Source organism: Pseudopodoces humilis, chromosome 6 (genome assembly GCF_049639895.1).
Source record: "Pseudopodoces humilis isolate 2021_Gansu_Grassland_sample_001 chromosome 6, ASM4963989v1, whole genome shotgun sequence".
Classification (NCBI taxonomy): domain Eukaryota; kingdom Metazoa; phylum Chordata; class Aves; order Passeriformes; family Paridae; genus Pseudopodoces; species Pseudopodoces humilis.
In genome coordinates this window covers 32,707,637-32,727,093 of record NC_142205.1, presented here as the reverse complement: position 1 = coordinate 32,727,093, position 19,457 = coordinate 32,707,637, and the positions used below count along the sequence as shown (strand labels likewise).

Sequence of the window (19,457 nt, the reverse complement as noted above, 5' to 3'; positions counted from 1 at the left end):
TTTATGGCTTATGCTGACAGTACTGAAATGATTCAGACATTAGAAAAAATCATAGATATCTAGAATATTGATGCAGTAAATTCTTTATTAAATGTACAGTGATGGCTAGAAAAAGAAGAAAAAAAATCAGTGTTGTCTTAGATGAGAGAACAGATTAATTTATGACTCTTACATAGACGAAAATGAAAACCAGGAAAAATTCTCTGTATGGAAAACTGAAATGTAAAATCTCTCTTGGTAAATTAAAAACACACTTTAAAAGCTCAAAATAATACCAAATCCAAAATTGAAATGATTCTTTCAAGTTTGTGTTGAAAACTGCCTTAGACAGGAAATAAAAAAGCCCTGTTAAATAAATCAGTTTGAGAGGATGTGTATTGAAAAACAGCTGAAGGAAAGCATAATTTGATGATAATTAGTATGTAGCAGCTAAGAAACTCAAACACTGAAAAAGCAGAAGGGAAAATTAGGGAGAAAGCCACAACCACAAAGTTTGGTGGCTTTTTTTTTTTTTTTTTCTTTTTTCTTTCCTTTAAGGGGCAGATGTTTGGCTTCTTGTTGTAGCTGTTAAAATGAAATCGAATGAATCCAAATAACGTTAACCAAATCTAGACAAAACCAGAAGAATTCCCCAGAGTAAGGCAGAAAATGCTGAGGTTTTCAATAAATATTTATCTTCTTTACTTAGATGGAGGAAAAGGTGGCAAAGAGGCTATTAGATCATATGATAAAATATTTACTTTTTCCATGGAAAAATTAAATTGCAGCTATTAGTACTGGATGTTTTCAAGTGCTCTAGACAGATAACTTCATTCAGGAGTGGAAAAATATGTAGTGAAACAATAGGTAGACATAAAGCAGAAGAGTTAAGACTGCAAACATTGATGCCAATTTAAAGTTCCATTAAGAATATTAAAAGAGCTGTTATGCTGACTTCTATGCAGTTATATAACACAGGCAAACTTTTAAAGGAATGAAATAAGAGAGTGCTGTTCCCTATGCTCTATAAATACAGACAATTTATAATTTTACAAGATTGACTTTTTTTTCTGGCAAAATAAGTGACTAAATGGTGTGGAAATCATTCATGTAAATTTTAACGTTAACATTTTACATTCCGTTGCATTTTAGCATCAAGACTAATTAACCACTGAAACCATCTCTGTGCTTTTATGAAAGATTTCCCACTGCCAGAAATTTTAGTCATTATCTTTTCTCCTAAAATGAAGTCAAACCAGAAATGTAACTAGTGGTAGCTCTGTGGCCAGTGTTCTCCGTGCTTGCGGTGGGATCTTTGAGTCTGGCTTCCATTTGTAGCATGCAAGACCATAAACCTGCCAAGGTTTATGCCATGTTACAGTTGAATTTTTATTTAAAAATCTTCATGAAGAAAGATACTAGGAAACTTTTTCTATAATGTCTTTTATTTCCAGCAGCTGTCTGTAGGCTGTTCTTTTACAGCCACAGTTAGAATAATTGATATAGAACCTTTTGAGGTGGTAAGGAATGTGATACTTCAGACCATCTGCAAAATGGTCGCCTTACAGTAAAAATGAAATGAATAAAAGAAGCACCAGGTACTCACTATATTAATCTTTTTTCCTCTCTCTATGATCTTCTTTCTTTTACCTGTAATAGAGCTCTAACCTTTAAATGTTCTCTGAGTTGAACAATTTTTCATGATCCAGCTGTCTTAGGATCATTTTAGTTCAGTTTAATATCTGTTTTGATTCACTGCTGGGTTTTGGGTTTTTGGAGTTATTTATGGCATTCAACTCCTTTGCCAGATAAGGGTTAATAAATCATAATTTGAATTATTACCAAACTATTCCAGTTGAATAAATGAATAAGACCCCATTAGAAAAAACTCTTAAGGCCACTATTTTTTTCCAACTATTAGCTGTTTGATGTTACTTTTCTATACCCTTTCTCTCAATCAAATATAAACATACAAAATCTCTGATTCAAAATATTAAAAACAAACAAAAAAAAAGCTGAATTGCATATTGATATTGATCTATTGATGTAACAATTTTTCCCCCACAGTATCAAAACCAATATCCGTATCCATTGAAAGGGGGTGATCCTATCCCACTTGACTCCAAACAAAGGCAGGGGCCATTTCTTTTGCAGACTTAGCACTTAATTGCACAGACACAGAGGTTGTCAGTTCACTGGATGATGCAGGAGTGATGGTCGATGGCAGGATAGGCTGTGCCAGTGCTGCCTCCTTGATCCTGAGTCTTGCTATGCAGTGGCTGTTACTTCTTTGTACTGGGACAGGCTTTCATCCAAATTCTTAATGATCTAGCTGAGGCCGTTGAGCCAGCAGAGTATTATTCCCTGATCCTCTCCCCACCCCCTCTACCCCAAAATTCTTTGGATAGTTTCCCAAAGATTTAGTGCCTTGAACTTGCTCCCTGCAGAGTCAGACAAACAGCACGGTTGACAAAACACAGGAGGCAGGTTTTGGAGATGGACGTAACTGCAGCAGCAATAAATATTTTAATGTCAACTTTAATGGAACTGTATCCTAACCCTGAAAGAAATTACTTTACATCACCAGCCAGCTGAACCAACTCATCCTGCAGCTGTACAGGCTGATCTAACAAAAGGGATGGGAGGGAGACAGGCAGGCCTGGGACCTCCCCTTTTGGCAGCTTTAGACTGGCATAACTGTAATACAAAAATGCTTAAGGTTTACTGAAGGCTTGGAAGTGTGTGATTTAGTTTTGCATTATCTAATTGGTGCTTGCAGGTACCTTCTCATTGCAGTTTGTATTTACATGACAAAATTAGTTGTGAAACAGAGAAAGGAGGAAATAAATTCAAAACCAAAATTTAAAAGTGCCAACAGGACTTTCCATAAATAATTAACCAGTCAAAATATAAATGCAAATTTATTTTGGATCCTGATAGTGTCCCCAAGACCCCTGTGCTCCCTCTTCTAGTACATGAATTGTCCATTGGTACCTTCTTATTTGGCCTCCCTTTCCTAGGGAAATGCACAAGGCATTACAGGAATTCACTGTTCACTTATTTGTTCCACCTTTATTTTCCCAGCCTTCAGAAACTGGGTCTCAAGCTAGAAAGAGAACCATTTTGCTCTGGTACTTGGATCACGCAGGAAAGAGTCATTAAACAGGAGGGAGAAGGGCTAACTTTTCCTGCTTGAGAGTATAATTGCCTCTTTCCTTTACTCTTTTGTGTCTGTTTAACCATGGTTCAGCCATTTCAGGACAACACCTTTCTTCCCACAAGCTTTCTTAGCACTGCTGATGTCCAGGTAGGCTCCCAGCTGAGTAGGCTTGCTGTCAAACAGAACAGATATTCCCGCATGTGTGAGCAATGCATGGGACTTCACAAGCTTTGTTCGCTGAAATGTGCCAGAGTTGATCTGCTTTGGGTAAATCTGATGGTATCAGGAGAGATCCGAGGAAAAGCAGCTCAGCCTGTTACCTTGTTTTTTCTGGGTGCAGTTACAATTTTCAATCCATGGAAAGAGTGGCTGACTTCAGCCAAGTCTAGCTCACAAGCTTTGTCTGGTATAAAGTATCTTTCTGACCAGGTTTTACAGAATGGAACTTTTATTAGGGAAGGTGAAGAAAATAAAATCACTGGAAATTATGAACTTTCTATCCATAACGCCTTTAATACTTAGCTTTTAAGAATTAAGTTTGTAGCTTTCCAGGTTACTTCTCCTCTGTCCTGTCAGATACTGGAACACCCATTTTAGAGGTGAGATACCTGTATGTTAGTCATCCCATATACATTGATGAATTATGAGTCAATGCTGTGTCATCTAAAAGCAGCTATAGAATTTATGAGATTATTAAAAGTTGCTTTGTTTCTTTCATTGTTTATCACAAGTTTGAGTAAGGCAGGAGCAATGGTGGTAATTGTACCTCCAGGTATCTGAAATTTCAGCCTCAGGTTTAGAAAGTATTGGTCAATATTATGTTAAAATAAGAAGGTCACTTTATAACTGAGAACAAATACTGTATCAAATTAAAAATAAACTTGTTCTACTGTAAGCTCTGTTCAAATAATTTTACTGGAGGGTTTGTGAAGCTTGCTGGGATGTGCACCAAGTCCTGTACCTAAAAGGTAATAGTCACTTAGTCTCTGGAGAAATAATGAACTACTGAAGAAATAATGTTAAAATTATTTCTTCTCTGCTAGTTTTGTCAAGCCACAGTAATTACCTATATTTCACCAGACAGCATTCTTGCCTTTTCCCTAGGTTTTGACACCATGACAAGTTTTATAGTTAGAAAACTCAACTTAGCTCTGCGTTTTTGAGAATTAAATGTTTTCATTTATCTTAAGTCTGAGAATTAAAATAGAGACAAAATCAGTAACTTCAAAATCAGTAATACAAAGTATGATTCAGCAAGTGATAAATTTGTCTCCATTCTATAATAAAGTAACAAATTCATTAGTACACTGCTGTAAATATAATCTTTCCTCTTATGTTTTTAAATTTAAATATTATTGCTTTATACATTTCATTTTCTGCAGAAGTGTTATAGTGATGTGCAGTCATTATTTATACAGCTGTTCATCTCACTGGTGCAAGGGTTTCATACTGGTAAGACCCTGCCAATGGGTTCAGGCTTTGGGTGAACTTGGATTCTCCTTTTCTTCTCATAGAGCATTTAGGAAGGAATAGTGAAATATGAGCTCATCCTCTGGGTATGACGATCCTCATCCAATCCTCCATCCCCATCCTCAACTCCTGCAGCATATCCAGCATAACTGCATCTTCTTACTATTTTCTCTGGGTCTCATATTGACCTACCTCTGCCTGTGGCCTGAGCCACTGTACCCACAGAAGTATTTCTGCCCTTGCCATGAGCTTATATGGCTCTATCATGCAATTTTTTTTCATGTGAAAGGACTTTCCTGGGTTTTTTTCCTGAATTGCATCAAGAGATTTCCCATGACAGAAAGAGATGATGTAATTCACTGAGGAAAGGAATGGCAACAGTCTCAAAGCAAGCAGAGTTCCATTTTTACTTGGTTATGTAAGAGTACTCCTGAGCTCTGGAAATACATACATATTTTTCTGTGTGTATATATACATTTAGGTGTCTATTTGTAGCGAAATGAAACTTAGAGCAGTAGTGTTTGCAGCTAAACATTTGGAAATGAGCTTTCTCAGTATTGTGATGTAAGAATTCTTTTCAAATGCTGTGTACCTGTACATGCAAACTAAACTAGTTTAGTAAACTAGTAGAGCTGAGATAATTTCTGCTGCCTGTCACTTAGCTGTTTTTATCAGTTAATCATGCTTTGTCATTAGTTCTCTACATATATTATGCTATATGGTCTTTTTTCCCCCGTTTCCCATATTATACCACAGGAAATGTAGGTTGAACCCATTATAGAAGAGTTATTGTTACTCTTTTACATAGAGAGAAATAAAATGAACATTCACATTATTACAGTCCATATTCTCCATTAAAATCAAACTTTTCACTGGTAAATTATCACAACACAAGGAAAGAGGTGTAGGTGAATCTAGGACATCCTGTAAGTTTATCTGCATGTAGGCTACTGGTTCACAACTAGATATGTTTTGCTTTGCTTTGCAGTTCTAGCCACAGATACAGTGGTTTTGTTACTGCACCATGTCTTTTAAACAACCCCAAACCCTTCCAAATCAGTTTTTGCTTCTCAGATCACTTTAGCAGCACATGAATTTGTAAAGGAAAGTACATAGGTAAACAAATGAAGCATATTGATAGCAGTATGACTGAACTTTTTTTTTCTTCTGCATGTATGATATTTTGTTTGGCAAGATACTTAAAAAAGAAATGGTGGCTTGTGGATGAGAAATGACTCAGGATGCAGAGATGTGTTTCAAGCAGAGATTAATTGAAATCATTTTCATCAAGAGAGATCCCAATCCCACCTCTTTGTTGGGGTTTTTTTAACATCCAGACAGAATATCCCCTGAAGCAGCTTGGCCCCACTGACTCTTGTTCTTTCACCATGCACCCTTGTGAAGAGAGTTCCTCCATCCTCCCACTGAACCCTTTTAAGGTACTGGGAGACCTTTATTAGGTACTGGGAGACCTATTAGTCTTCTCTTCCCTGTATTGCCCACTTCCTTTCTTCAAATTTCTCTTCATGTAGCAAGTTCTCCAATAGTTAAATCATCCTGGTGGCTGTTCACTAAACTTTCTCCAGTTTGATCAGGAGGGACCAAATTGTTGGTATTTGTCTACAATCATGAAAATATCTGAAGAGAGCAAAGTATATGAATTTGTGGAAGCTGTCATTTTAGTGCTGCACTGTGTGTTATTGTATCATGACTTTAACTTGTGTTTTATGTAGTGTTAGTATAAGAGATTGCATTAATTTAGTCTAAAGATATCTATGTTTTGTTGTAATGTTTAGTAGCATTAAAGCCTTTCAGTTACACGTGTCCATACTTTTGTACTTTATAAGGCCATAAGTATTAGGGTCAGGAGGAGTGAAAGACATAGGTGTTCCTTTATTTATTTTTTTTTTTAAACAAAATTAAAGGGAAAATATATTAATTTCCTCTTTTATGTTTCCTACAATGCAAAAGTGGTTTTGTACCAACAAGTGCTGAAAAGTGAATGGTGGCTTTAAATAATCAACTGCACAATTGAATGTATTTTGAGGCATGAATGCAGCATCTGTAGGGCTGTGTACTGGAGCTGAACTGTGAACTGAATCCCAGAAGTAATACAAAAGATGTTTTTCAAGAAAATCCAACAATCAAAATTGTGGTATTGTCTTAAGACAATGACTGACAGCATTTGTATTTTTTATATATCCTAAACTCTGATGTTCTCTGACTCATATTAACCTCTTTCACAAGGATCACAAATCTACAGAGGATCTCCTATATCTGTGTAATTTACTCTCTGTCAAACATACAAAACAAATCTCAGTAATACTTTCTGTTGGGGAGGAAAGGAAATCTCTGTCATGGCTGGCCCTGGCAGTTTGACTGTCCATATAAGACAGATGTGAAAATCCGTGTTTCAACACTCATAACCATAGTTAGTTAGACTGACTCTTAGTTAAATGCATTAGCTCATAGAGTCTGTTTTTTGTGGGGTTAGTTTCAGCTTTTTTTCTTTTTTTTTTTTTGACAAGGGATGGAATTATCCTGTCACAAGATTACTAATAGTTACTTTTTTAGATTAGATTAAATAACCCAGGATAAGATTGGACATTAATTAATTAATCAGAGTAAGGTTAGTTGTTTAGTTTTAGGTTTTAAATTTAAATTTGAATTCAGCAAAATTCCTGGGCAGCAAAATATTCTTGCTCTTATTTCTTTCTTGTTATTGTGCTAGGCTTCACTTTGTAGCAGTTTGCTTCAGTTATAGTTCTAGTTCTCCCCGGCATCTTCTCCGTGTTTCTTGGTTTATAATGCAAATCGTTGCTTCTGAGTACTTAATTTTTAACTTTTGTCTTCTTACACAATATTAGAAATATTTCTGTATGATGGTCAATGGTACAGGCAGACATACTTTATGTATCTTCTTGCCCATGAGCTTATTTTTTGTCCCTTTTGCTGTACAAGAACATGTCTATCTTTGCCTTTAAATGTAATTATTTTAACATATTTTAATATGTTCATCCATCGTTTTGAATCTCTCTCTGTTGGCATTACAGAGTAGAATTTGACAGCTGGGTAAGTCCTATTTAAGTGCAGATTTTGCTAAAAAACTACTTCCTGCAAAGAAAAACAAAAAATATATATGTCCCATTTAATACCGAAAAACTGAAAAAGAACAACACCAGCTTTATTAAACTTCCTTTCCAATACACTATAAAAACCTAGGAAAAGTCACTTGGGATTACACCCATAGCTTCATTCCAGACTGCTGCATTTTTCTTTGCATTTTTGCTGCACTAGGAGGAAACCTGTGTTTAGGTTATAACTTGTTTTGTGAGCAGAGTAAGATGGAGTCTCTCTCCACTATGAGAAGCCCTGTTAACTGCCTCCTTCAGCGAGTCTGACCTGTGTAAAATCCAGCCTTGAACCTCAGCCCTACTTACACCACTTGATTACAGTATCACCAGACCAGTTATAGCAACATCCAGGCTTATCAGAAGTCTTGGTCCAGAGTTTCACTTACCCTCAGTGTTCCAGTAGCTTAAATTTGAGAGTTTTGAAAACAACCCCACTGCTGCTGCTGCTGTTTACTGTAGCTGGGCAGTGGACAAATGTAATTTTAGTGTCTGATGCTGTCACTCTGGCATCTTTCAGGAGCAGGAATTCTATTATGTAATAATTTAATCTGTCTGCTGTATCTTAACAGGGTGGTTGTGTAGAACATAATGCTTCTTAAAAATAGAAAATAGAAATTGTTGTTAGAAGAGGCTTAGGGCAAAGACTACTAAAAAGTTGCTAATTCTGAGAGTACAGACTACTGAAAGGCAGCACACAGTGCCAAACTATTTTATTGAAAAGTTTTGGCTGCAATACTGGGATATATAGATAATATAGTCTCGGAAATTTTGCCAAGGAAACTGCAGTCAGAAATGTAGGAAATTGTCCAAGATTGGGCCTCAGACATGCTGCATTCATTACCAGCAGCTGTGCATATATGAAGTGTTTCTTTATACCACAAAATCCAAACCACTGTGGCCTGTCACTGTCATTTTTATAGAAATTTGCTGACTTTTTAAGAAACAGGAAAACATTTAGCTAAAACAGAAGTTGAAATGACTGATAGAAGATAATTTAAGGGAAAAGGGAACTTTAAAGGCTACTGAGTGTACCTTAGAAACATGCTGAAAGGCACATATATTTAATACTTTATATAATAAACTCACTAAGAAAAAAAATGCTAATAGTAGTTTAATGTTTATTGTAAGTCACAGATGCACACCTTAAGAGATCCCTTAAAAAGCCTGAAAGGTGAATGTGATATAACAGTGGTATTATTATTTTTAGCATTAGGATTTACAGTTATTGACATTTCTTTTAAGATAAATTCAAATATGCATCCATTAGGGGGAGTTGCACATTCATCACTAAGTGCTTCAGATTTTCAGACACTGTTTTGTATGATAGATTTTCTTGGATGGTTTTGTTTAAATTTTAAAATACTCTATTCCTACCAGTACTACTTCTTCCTCTGTAGTGGGACATGTTTTAAACTTGTTTAATCAGCATGCAAAATTTTCAGCAAAGCAGAAGGTTCAACTTTATCAACTTCTGAATGCTTCAGGGGGGAAAAAAGCTATTACAATAGTGAAAATATCTCTATTAATTGGAGAATTTTCCAGAATGAAATATAGATGATAGGATTTAGAAAACCTGAAGCAAAATTCTCTCTCTCAAGCAGTTTTCCCTTTGCCCATGTTTTTTTTTTTCCTTCCATCTGTGAAACGGCTTCTGCCTCAGGGTACTTCAGGAAATCTATCAGTGTCGGGTGTGTTTACTTTAGTAGAGGTGGGTTTTAAACAGCAATGTGACCCTTGTGCTGGATGTTAGTATGAGTGTTCACAAAAAAAGGCAAGGAATACTGATGGACTTCAGTTGATAAATTCTTGTGCTAGGCTTTACAGTATAATAGTTTTAGACAAGGTATTGAAATCATGTAGTGACATGCTTAAACACTCTCCATCGAGCTGTCCTGTGTAACATGGATAGCAACAAATCCCTTTCCTTTATACCGAGAACTGAAAACCACAACCAGTTGAATTCTTTCTGGAATAAGTCCACTTTGCATTTCCCCTACAATCACAGCAAGTGCCACTGTGCCTCTACATAGCCCTTGCAGTATTTTTACCAGTGCCTGTGGTCCAGCTGCAGGAAGCATTGACTCCTGGGAAATTTCAGAAGAATTTCTGGGAGGCCACATAAGTAGAGAAAAGGATTTCCAACTCCAAGATTCCAATGCACCACATTTGAGGGCCTGTCTCAAAACAAGTTCCAGTATCAGCGCTCTGGTCTTTAGCACAGAGCTCTCCTGGAGACTTTCTGTATCACTCCCTCAAAGTTATCGCCAAGGTAGGTGGACAAGATAGGGAAGGGCAATTCAAGGGAGGGATAAACTGATGGCAGCAATTCCTGAAGTTCATGTTTCAACCATCACTGCCTTTGCCTGGATAAATGAGTGAGTTGTGTATGTATGTATCACCTCTGTTGTAGAAAAAAGTATTTGGGTCTCTGAGCGGTGGACACAGAGATGTGAGAACAACGTAACTGCAGAAAGTGAATGGAGACATTAAATGTGGACTAGAGATCTTTCTTGTAATAAAATTAACATTAATATTTTTTTTGTGAGATTTTCCATCCAATTTTAAGAAGAAGCTGTTCTCCATACTTCATACTTTTCTACTCTTTTGACCCTACCAGCCAAATAATAGGAGAAAGCAGTGAGATCAGTATTTCAACTCTCAGGAAGCACAAGCATCCCCAGCAAACTGGAAGGAAGGAAGAGTAATCCCAACGTAAGGGAACATCCAGATTCATGAGAAAAGGCTGATGATGCTTCTTGCAGTATAATAGATAGCAGGGAGAACCAAAGGCAATTTTGAGTGCATGTGGGGAAATACTTCAGGAAACACTGCTATAGAAAGAAGCCTGGACACTGAGACACTGGTCATGCTATATCTGCCCAGTTACCAATACTTAGGATATGTTTCATAAATTAAATTATCTTCAGGACTTTTGCAATGAAATTTGCATTTTTGGTGAATATTGTCCTTACCTTTGATACTTCTCTAGCAGGCTGGGCTCTGACCTTCTCAGATTTTTGGCCTCAAAATTGATTCAGTCACATTGGCATTATCAGTGCTAAATGCAGCTCTAGTCTTCCATGTAGTTTTTCATTCAGGGTTACACTTTGCATGCTTTATTCTTAAGTCGGCATAGGGTGGGTGGGAAAAGGTGGGAAGGGAGGGGGAGGGTGTGTCTTTCCTGTGCTTGAGCTGATTCATCAGGACTCTAAAAACCTGTGTTATTCCATTAGCTTTTGTATGCCCTCTATATATACATATTATATTTAGTTTCTTGGTTTTCTTTGAGAAATACTTTTTAGGCTGAATATTCTACCACTTGTTCATGTTTTAAGGGCTCTTAAGCTCTCTTCTTCTATGACAGAATTCAGCTGGACTTTTGAGTTCCTTCTCTTGGCAGATAACACCAAAGCTTGCAAATCTGGCAGTGCTTGTGGGAAGGTCTTTAGTGAAATGCAGTTAGCGAAATCATTTAGATGATGGAATTAGGAAATGATAGTGATAAAGTTGGCTGCTGTGAAAATAGTAACTGACTGACAGAGCCAAACTGTGATTTCTGAAGCTGTTGAACACACATGAATCCATGGCGGTCTGACATCTATGCAGAGGCATGCCAAGCAAATAAATAGAGTATGAGGAAGAAAGTGGGAAGAAAGACTTTTGGGAGTATTGCATGTGATAATTTCTATTTAATATACTGTGTTCTGGAAACTTATGCAATGGTTAGCCTAGCTTGAAGAAAGTTAAGCCCAAGTGATTCTTCTAAGACCTGTGGTACCAGAGCTCACGCTCTGTGTGTGAGCACAAAATATAAAGTAAAAAATATTTTCTTCTCCTTTCTTCCCTGTTAAGTAAATGAAAACTTTAAATTCTTGAAAGTGTCTGTTTCTGAATATGCAATGCCTGCTGATATAGGGAAAAATCATTTCACTAGCAGTTTGGCATGTTGGCAAATATTAGATGTATTGGGTCAAATGTAGAAAATTATCACCTTCTCTCTAGGACAATCAATATCCAACAAATCACTTCAAGGTGTGCTATAAATGCAATTCTAGATGCCCTGCAGCACTTAGTCTTGTGCCTAACAACACACCTACCACCAGGCATTCATCCTCTGCTGAAATGTTTACCACAGGAAGGTTTGTTTATGTACACATTTCTGAGTGGACTCAAAGTGCATATAAACCCTATTCTTATGCCTCATGAAAACCTCTTTTTTTTCCTCCAAGGAAATACAATAAGGTGTCTCCTTAACAGCAGCCCAGAGTATTTTTCCTGTCTATATAAAACAAATTTAATATTTTGGAAATTATTAATTTTATTTTACATGTACAATTTGTATAACCATTTTGTACATAGACCACTTGCAGGGTTACGGCTCACATCAGGTGTCAGAGGAGTGTGAAATAATTTTTATGCCACCTTTCCAAGGCAATAAATGTCATATAAGCATACAGAAGTGCAGATAGAGTACTTTTAGATGACCATTTTCAAACTGTATGTAAGAAATCTGTTTGACAGACTTACCCAAAGGATGACACTTTTTTTCTGATCTTGCCAAAGCAGCAACTGCGTAAAAAGAAAATTTGCTCTGGTGGTTGGGTTTTTTCCCCAAAGTTATGATGTATAGGGAGAGAGGAGAAACTGTAATTAGGAGAAAATAAATGGTTACTTTCTACTGAGCAAAAAAGAAATGGCATAATTTCAGAAATTGCTAAATGATATAGCAAGTTTTCAGTCATCTTTCCCGTAATAAAAAGACAAACTAGAAGATGGACGGCAGCAGCTGAACACACAGTCCCAGCCACATATTTTGTGTCATGATCAGTATAATGCTTATTCCAAGAAATATGTGAAATATTTTTTGTGAGAATCACACGGATATTGATTTTTTTATGTGTGTGTGTGCCACTGTTTTTAAAATATCTTTTTAAAGATATAATTTCAAAGAAGTACTTTGAAACCTTCTTTTTCTTTTTCTTTTTTTTTTTTCTTTTTCTCAATATGATCAGCATACAAGTTAAACTTTTCTAGAGGTATAAAATTCTAGATTCATCATTAGGAATAGAGTGTTTTTTCTTAAAACTTACTCTCTTATACTGATAGGACTGCCCTGCTGGTGGTCTTTACCAGTTCTAAGAGATTCACAATAGGGTAGCTTGTTCACAAAAGCCAATTCTTTTTGACAGACCTCTATACAAAACAATTTTACTCTAAATGGATTGTTCCAAACAGCCTGTACATACCTTGTTTGTTAAGAGATGTCCTGTATGTCAGGAGTTTACATACCAAATTGATTTCTTTTTTCTTCCAGTTACATTTTCATTTGCTGTAAATATCTTACTCTTTTTCTTTCTGTAAAAAGTGTAAATTTTTAATTAAAAAAATAATCCAGTAATCCAGAGGGATTTAGAGCTGTGGACCCAAGTATTAAATGTAAATCAAAACTTAGTCAGTTGGAAGCTGCTTATTATGAAGATTAGACACTCAGTCTCCAGTTCAGAGCATTAGCTGTGGAAGCAGTGGGTTCTTTGCCTTCCTTTACAGTGAGTAGCAGCTGCTGATAGAGGTTACTGAGAAAAATGGGAAAACAGTACCATAAATTGAGAGAGGAAGGGATGCAACTGTGTGTTTCAGGATTTTTCAGGGTCTTGATGATGTGTTGAAGTGAGTCTCACAAATACAGACAGGTTTTAGATTCATAGAGAGTTCAGTTTAAAGAGAGATAAAAGGTTCAGATTGCGTTTGGATACTTCTTTCTTCAGTGAAGGGTTTAAACTTTTCCCTAAACTACTACTGCCTTTTCTTCAAAAATTAGGTAAAATGACATGAAAACATTAGAGGATTATTTTTTATCACTTCATCTCCTTACTGTTATTCGTATAGCACTTCTTCTGAAACAAATAGAATTAACTCCTTTTTTTTTGGGGGGGGGGGGGGGGTGGAGGTATTTCTTTCCAAAGGCTCATTGATACATCATCTAATCCCACAGAACATCCATGAAAATATCCTTCTCCTCCTCCTCACTTAGGTGTACTATAAGATATGGAAAGCATGTGTGCTTTTTGTTTTCAAGAACTGTGTTAATCATTCAAAGCATATGTGCCCTTTTTCTCTGCTGGCTGGCTGATACTGTAGGTATTTGAACACTTAGGTAAAAAAAAAACAAACTATCTAAGTACAATGAAAAGCATTGTGGTTAATATTTATGTCTTTCATATTTCAGATTTTGAAGATGGAGGTATTCCATCTGTAAATTTGTACATTCCCGTACGTTTATATATGACTGATTAGTATAGAGTAGGATGATTCTAATCAGGGCAGAGTACTCTTAGGGAGCAAAAATCTAGGTGCTGATAAACATAAATGTGCATTTTATACTTGGCTTTGCACTGCATTGAGCTTGCTGGGAAATTTGAGAAGGAACAAAGGAACATTATTTACTTCAATATATGAATCTACAGCACTCAAAAATCACAGTATGTATGTACACTGGGTAGTTTTGGGTCACTTCTTAGGGAAAAAAACCCACATATTACCAATTTTCATTCAAGAAAGGACTGTATTTTTGCAGTAACTCTTGCCCTACCCCAGTTACATCTACTTGCTTACAATTTACACTTGTATTTTTAGGGAAATACTGATCTGAAACTGCAAAATTCTTGATGCAGTCTTGGAAGGGGTTATAAAAAATAGAGTTACGATTTATCTATATAAATGAAAAGGGAAAAAAAGTTTATTGTTTTCAGATTTGAACATAAAAAGGAAAAAAATTATTGTTTTCAGATTTGAACACTGAATCTGTGAGCTCATTATGGTCTTAGTCTGTTCTAATTTAATCAGCATCATTACTGCATGAAAAGTGGCTCATCTTAATCCTCACTTGTGAGAAAAAACTAGTCAATGTAGCATATATTTAAATGCTTAAGAACTACAAGATGTTCTCCATTAAATACATTTGGGCACATGTGCTTTCTCATGGGAACATATTATACTGCTAATCCTGTTGATATCAGATAGTATTTCTAAGACTTTAATTTCAAACATGAATTTGCCCCTTTTTTGAAAAAAATACATTTCCAGCCAGAACTAGAAAGCTATATTATAACTATTTTGCTTGATCAAGTATGTTTTATAAAACAGATTTGAGAATATATGTTGCTAGTATAAATGATACCTTATCTGACAAAAATCTTTCTCTTAGGGAATGTTTAAATTTCATAACTTAATAACTTTTTTTATAAGGTTGTATGGAAAACAGGCTTCCAAAGTGATATAATGATGCTGTGAAATTTCAGCTATGTGGACACTCTTATTTTTACTTCTCTGTAATGCAGACAACCATATCTCTTTAAAGTACACCTAATATCTCCTTAGAACTGATTGTAACACTGATTGAGTATTTATGATAGGATGTCTTAATAGGGCACTTAGGCTACTATTATTCAAATAGGTGAATGAGTATTTGGCTAAAAGGGTGTTTGTTCCCTTTTAATAAAAGTCAGTGATCATCATAAATGTTGATAAATAGCTGAACTGATTATTTTGATGAGAAGAAAAGCTCAGTGATTAGAGTAGACCCCGGAAGACAATGTGAAGTATCATGTTTCCCTCTCCCATGGTACTCCTTTTGTGGTATTGACAAGTCACCTTTGTGCCTTCATTTGCCATGTGAAAAACAGGCACAGTTAATTTTCTACTTAGACACGATGGCACTCAGAGAAGGTAACATTAAGGACTGAAGAGTTATGTGTTGCAAGGAGCACAGCTACTTTCACCTGGGCCATGTGGGTCTTATGACTACCAGAGTCACCTGCAGTGGAACCTCTTAAGTCCTTTCTGGGCATCAGCTATTAGTGATGAAATGTGTCAGTTCTCTGTGATAATACCTATCTTTATCAGAGAGTGTATATGTTATTACTACCTTTAAATTCCAGAATATCTGACCGGATTCAAATGAAAATATCAAAATTAATCATTGTGACTAAGCTGCAATGGGCCTCCCTCCTCAGACAAATGCAAACCAGCCAGTTTTAAAGCTGAAACACAGCTCTGCCTCCAGAAACTAACCACATTCACAATTCTTCTGTCTTCATGCACTCTGGAAAAATATGAACTATTCAACATGCTATGAAGGCCATAAAATTTGAGCTCTTCTGGATCAGGGAAGAGGAATCAGTTCCAAAAGCTTTGAGTTCCCACAAAGAACATCCTGTTGGCAGTTCCTCACCCTTTCATACCAGCAAGGCCCCTAGCTCACTTGTTTTCACTGATCTAAATTGTGGCAATATGACAGAGAGAGTGTGAGAGTGAAAAAGAAATACTTTCACATATGTCACATAGGCCAGCTGTGTGGTACCTTCCAGTTCTTTGAAATAAAGGTAAGCTTTTAGGTGACCCTGAAACCCTGCTGGTGACCTGAAAAGGCCACCATGACTTGAGTTCACAGGGGATGAGTGTTTGTTGCCCATGAAATGCAGCTTCCAAAAAGGAGAGAAAAAGTGGCTACCATAGTGATAAATGTACCTGCAGATAGCTTCATGGATTAACATGGCTCTAATTTATTCCACATTAAGGAAAAGGACTATAATGAGTTATTAATAAAGAAAGACTAAAGATGGGTTCAAATTCACTGGTTAATGCTCTGCATAATTTACTGCAATAATCCTTCTGACCAAATAATTTTTTTTTCTTGCTTCTCCTTTTTTGTATGAATTAAACACATGTGTTATTCTTCCCCACAGCCCCTCCAGCTACCCCCAAGGTTTTGTTTGATCTTTCTATTGTTTGGCATAAAGTTTTGTATCTGAGCTGGAGTTTGCTTCAACCCCCATTTGTCTATTCCATAGAAATATTTTCCTAAACAAACATTTATGTTCAAGATGTCTTTAGTGTTGCACCTAATAGATTTCATAAATAATTTTTGCTGGCATTAATGGGACAGTGGAATCTCAGCACAGGGGGCATGATAGCAAAGGAAAATTCCATTGCAGCTGGCTGAAAATGGAGAGAAGTGGATGCGCTGCAGTGACATCCAGGTCCTATTTTTTGATAGGGTGCAGTCTTCATTTACTGAATGTAGAGTGATACATATTTGTAGAAAAATTATACAGAAGGTATAGATGTGAATAGTTTTCTTTTGAAAATAGGGATTATCTAAATATGTCTTTTCTTCCATAGCATCTGGCTCTCGGAGGACCCAGTATTCTGCTTCCTTCACAGGTCCATGGCAGTCTTCTGTAGAGGGAGTGCAATTACAGATGCTCTCTGAAGGCAGAAATTCAAATGTGCTCTAAAGCTCTACATGAGCCAACTCCGAGCATACAGTTCCCCTTCCTCCTCCTTTTAAGATCTGAAAGGATATATTCCTGAAGTAATTAATTACTTAGTAGGTTTTTCAGTGGCAGAAAGTGTTTATCTATAGGTACTCCATTCAGGTAGTTTTGAAAATCATATTTTTGTGATTGTTTATTGCAACTAGACTCCTTGGAAGAGAGGCTGAGAATATGAATGTTGCTGTGGAATTGCTAGAAACTTGTTTCTTTAAACTGAAATACTAGTTCATGATTTCATCTCCTAGCTTTTTCTTGGCTGGTCTTTTAGCTATCACAGATAGGAGTCTGTCCAGAATTTGGACTGCAAAAAGCCTCCCATTTTTATCAAACTGCCCTCAAACCTGAGCAGAATTTGTCAATGCTGACTATATTAAAGTTTCTTCCTTGTGCTAGGTCAAAGCACACATATTCTGTTGCATATCTGACTTGAAGAGCTTCTGGACAAGATGTAGTATTAGTGCTGTTGCTTTGGAATTTTTTCTGTATTTTTCCCCACTGCCAGCCATGACTGCCCTCATCAGGACCTGGCTACTTAGACCATTATTGTCCCCCATTTCACAGAATTCTACTATTTCAATCTGTATAGTCTTTGTTTCTATAGGAAGTTGCAAATGAGCACTAATTGTGTGAGCTTTTTGGATAGTATTAAATTTCTTATGAATAATACATCTGAAACATGTGGTTTTATTGCAGCCTTCTACATAACAGTGTTGAAAACATATTCTGTAATGGTATTATTTTCCCTGGAAGTATTATACAATCATTAGCAATGTCTTGATCTGATTTTTGGCACAATGTGGCTCCTGGGCAGCTGGTGTGATAACTTGGTCTACGTCAGCAATGGATCTTGTAATAGAGTGAGAGAGAGTGAGGTTAGTTGTTATTAGCAAAGGTCGAAGGTAAAAAGAAAACCATAATGGAAGTTTTGTAGAAATTCGTACACATCACTGCATTTTCTAAGAAAGCTCAGAAGGGTCTTTGTGTATTGATGTTAAGAATGCAGTTGGAGATATCATTCCCACCGACATTCCAAAAGGGGGTAGTAAAAAAAAAAAAAAAATCTGGTTCTTTTACTAAAGACAGAAGCACTAACTTCAGTTGGATTACCAGCCGAAAATTGGCTTTTCTATTTTGATTGAGTACATCGGTATCTGCATATTTTGCAGGCATCTAGCTCTTCCTTGCTCTCTACAGTATTTCAGAAATAAAGGGTAAGTCATATGAATGCTGAATTTTGCATCTGTTATTTGATAGCTTTATCTGATAGCTATGATGCATCCAGGCAGATCTAGCTGGAACTCCAAAGGCTTCATTAGCGGAGGGCTTGATCATAGACTGCCGAGTGTTTTGAAGTAAGCAGCGTGTATTATATTCATGCCTCTATAGACACGAAGAAAAACTGTCTCCTACGGTGGTAAATGGAGGGGGAGGTGTTTCTGTTTCAATTAAAGCCCAGGTGGTGCGTGATGAGGGGGTCGGTGTCACATCTGCGCGCTCACAGCTGCGCTCTGGTCCCGGCCCGCTCCGTCTGCCCAGCCGCGCTGCTCCTCGGGCACCGGCCACACGCGAGCCCGCCTTCCGCCGGCTCCGACCGCAGCTGCCTTCCCTCAGCGAGTGCCTCCCGGCTGCGGCGGCGGCTTGCACGGGAGGGCGCAGCAGGTACTTTACGCCAATACACCAAGTACCCTGGGCGGCAGGGCGTTTATTTTGCATCTCGGGAAATCCCCGCTTTGCGGTGGGTGCCCGCGGCCCCGCGCTGCCCGTGAGCCGTACGAACGGCGCCGCGGCAGCGGCTCCGCGCTCGCCGGGAAGGCTGCTTCTGCCTTTCCCCGGAGCTCCGGGCCGTACGCGAAGCCGCCGCCGCGGTCCCGAAAGGGTTAGGCGGAGCCGGGCCCGGCCGCCGCCGCGGGCTGCGTGGGGCCGGGCCGGCGGCGAGCGGCGCTGGGCGCAGACGGGGCCGGCGGCGGAGCGGCGCGCGCGGGCCGGCCGAGGTGGGCGCGGGGCGGGGCGCGGGCGGGGCGGGCCGGGGGCGGTGCCGCCGCCTCATTGCGCGGCTCGGGCAGCGCTGTGAGGAGCCGCGGGCGGCCCGCACTGCCCGCCCTGCCAGCCGAGCGTGGCTAAGCCGGGAGGGAGCCGCTCGCGTCCTGTGTCTGGCCGTGCTGCTGAAAGAGCCCGACCCGGTGTCTGGCTGGGATGCGGTAGGAGAGATTCGCGAAATCGGAGATGTAAGAAATGAGAAGTTTTTGCGTAATTTGCATTTGAGGTATCGCATCTCGCTGCGGAGTGAAGCCTTCGAGCTCCCTCGCCCGAATCTGTTACGATCGCATAATGGGAAAAGTATAAAGTGCCTCTGATTGTCGTGCTTCCCAGGGGATGCGA

The 19,457-nt window shown here is 38.1% G+C and overlaps 1 protein-coding gene across 20 annotated transcripts in view; it reads left to right on the top strand.

Moving 5' to 3' along the window:
* The window catches only part of TENM3 (teneurin transmembrane protein 3), a 594,796-nt gene that overhangs the window by 335,776 nt on the left and 239,563 nt on the right, over positions 1-19,457 (top strand). For 3 of the 20 annotated variants that reach the window (XM_088056028.1, XM_088056025.1, XM_088056030.1), the window contains exon 1: positions 18,399-18,737. The exons of 16 other annotated variants lie outside the window; for them this stretch is intronic. In XM_088056028.1, coding sequence (XP_087912154.1) covers positions 18,497-18,737 — 241 coding nt within the window. In that variant the 5' untranslated portion in view covers positions 18,399-18,496. Of the gene's footprint in view, positions 1-18,398; positions 18,738-19,166; positions 19,304-19,457 lie in introns of those variants that run through there. One more of the 20 variants, XM_088056029.1, reaches the window with a different exon arrangement.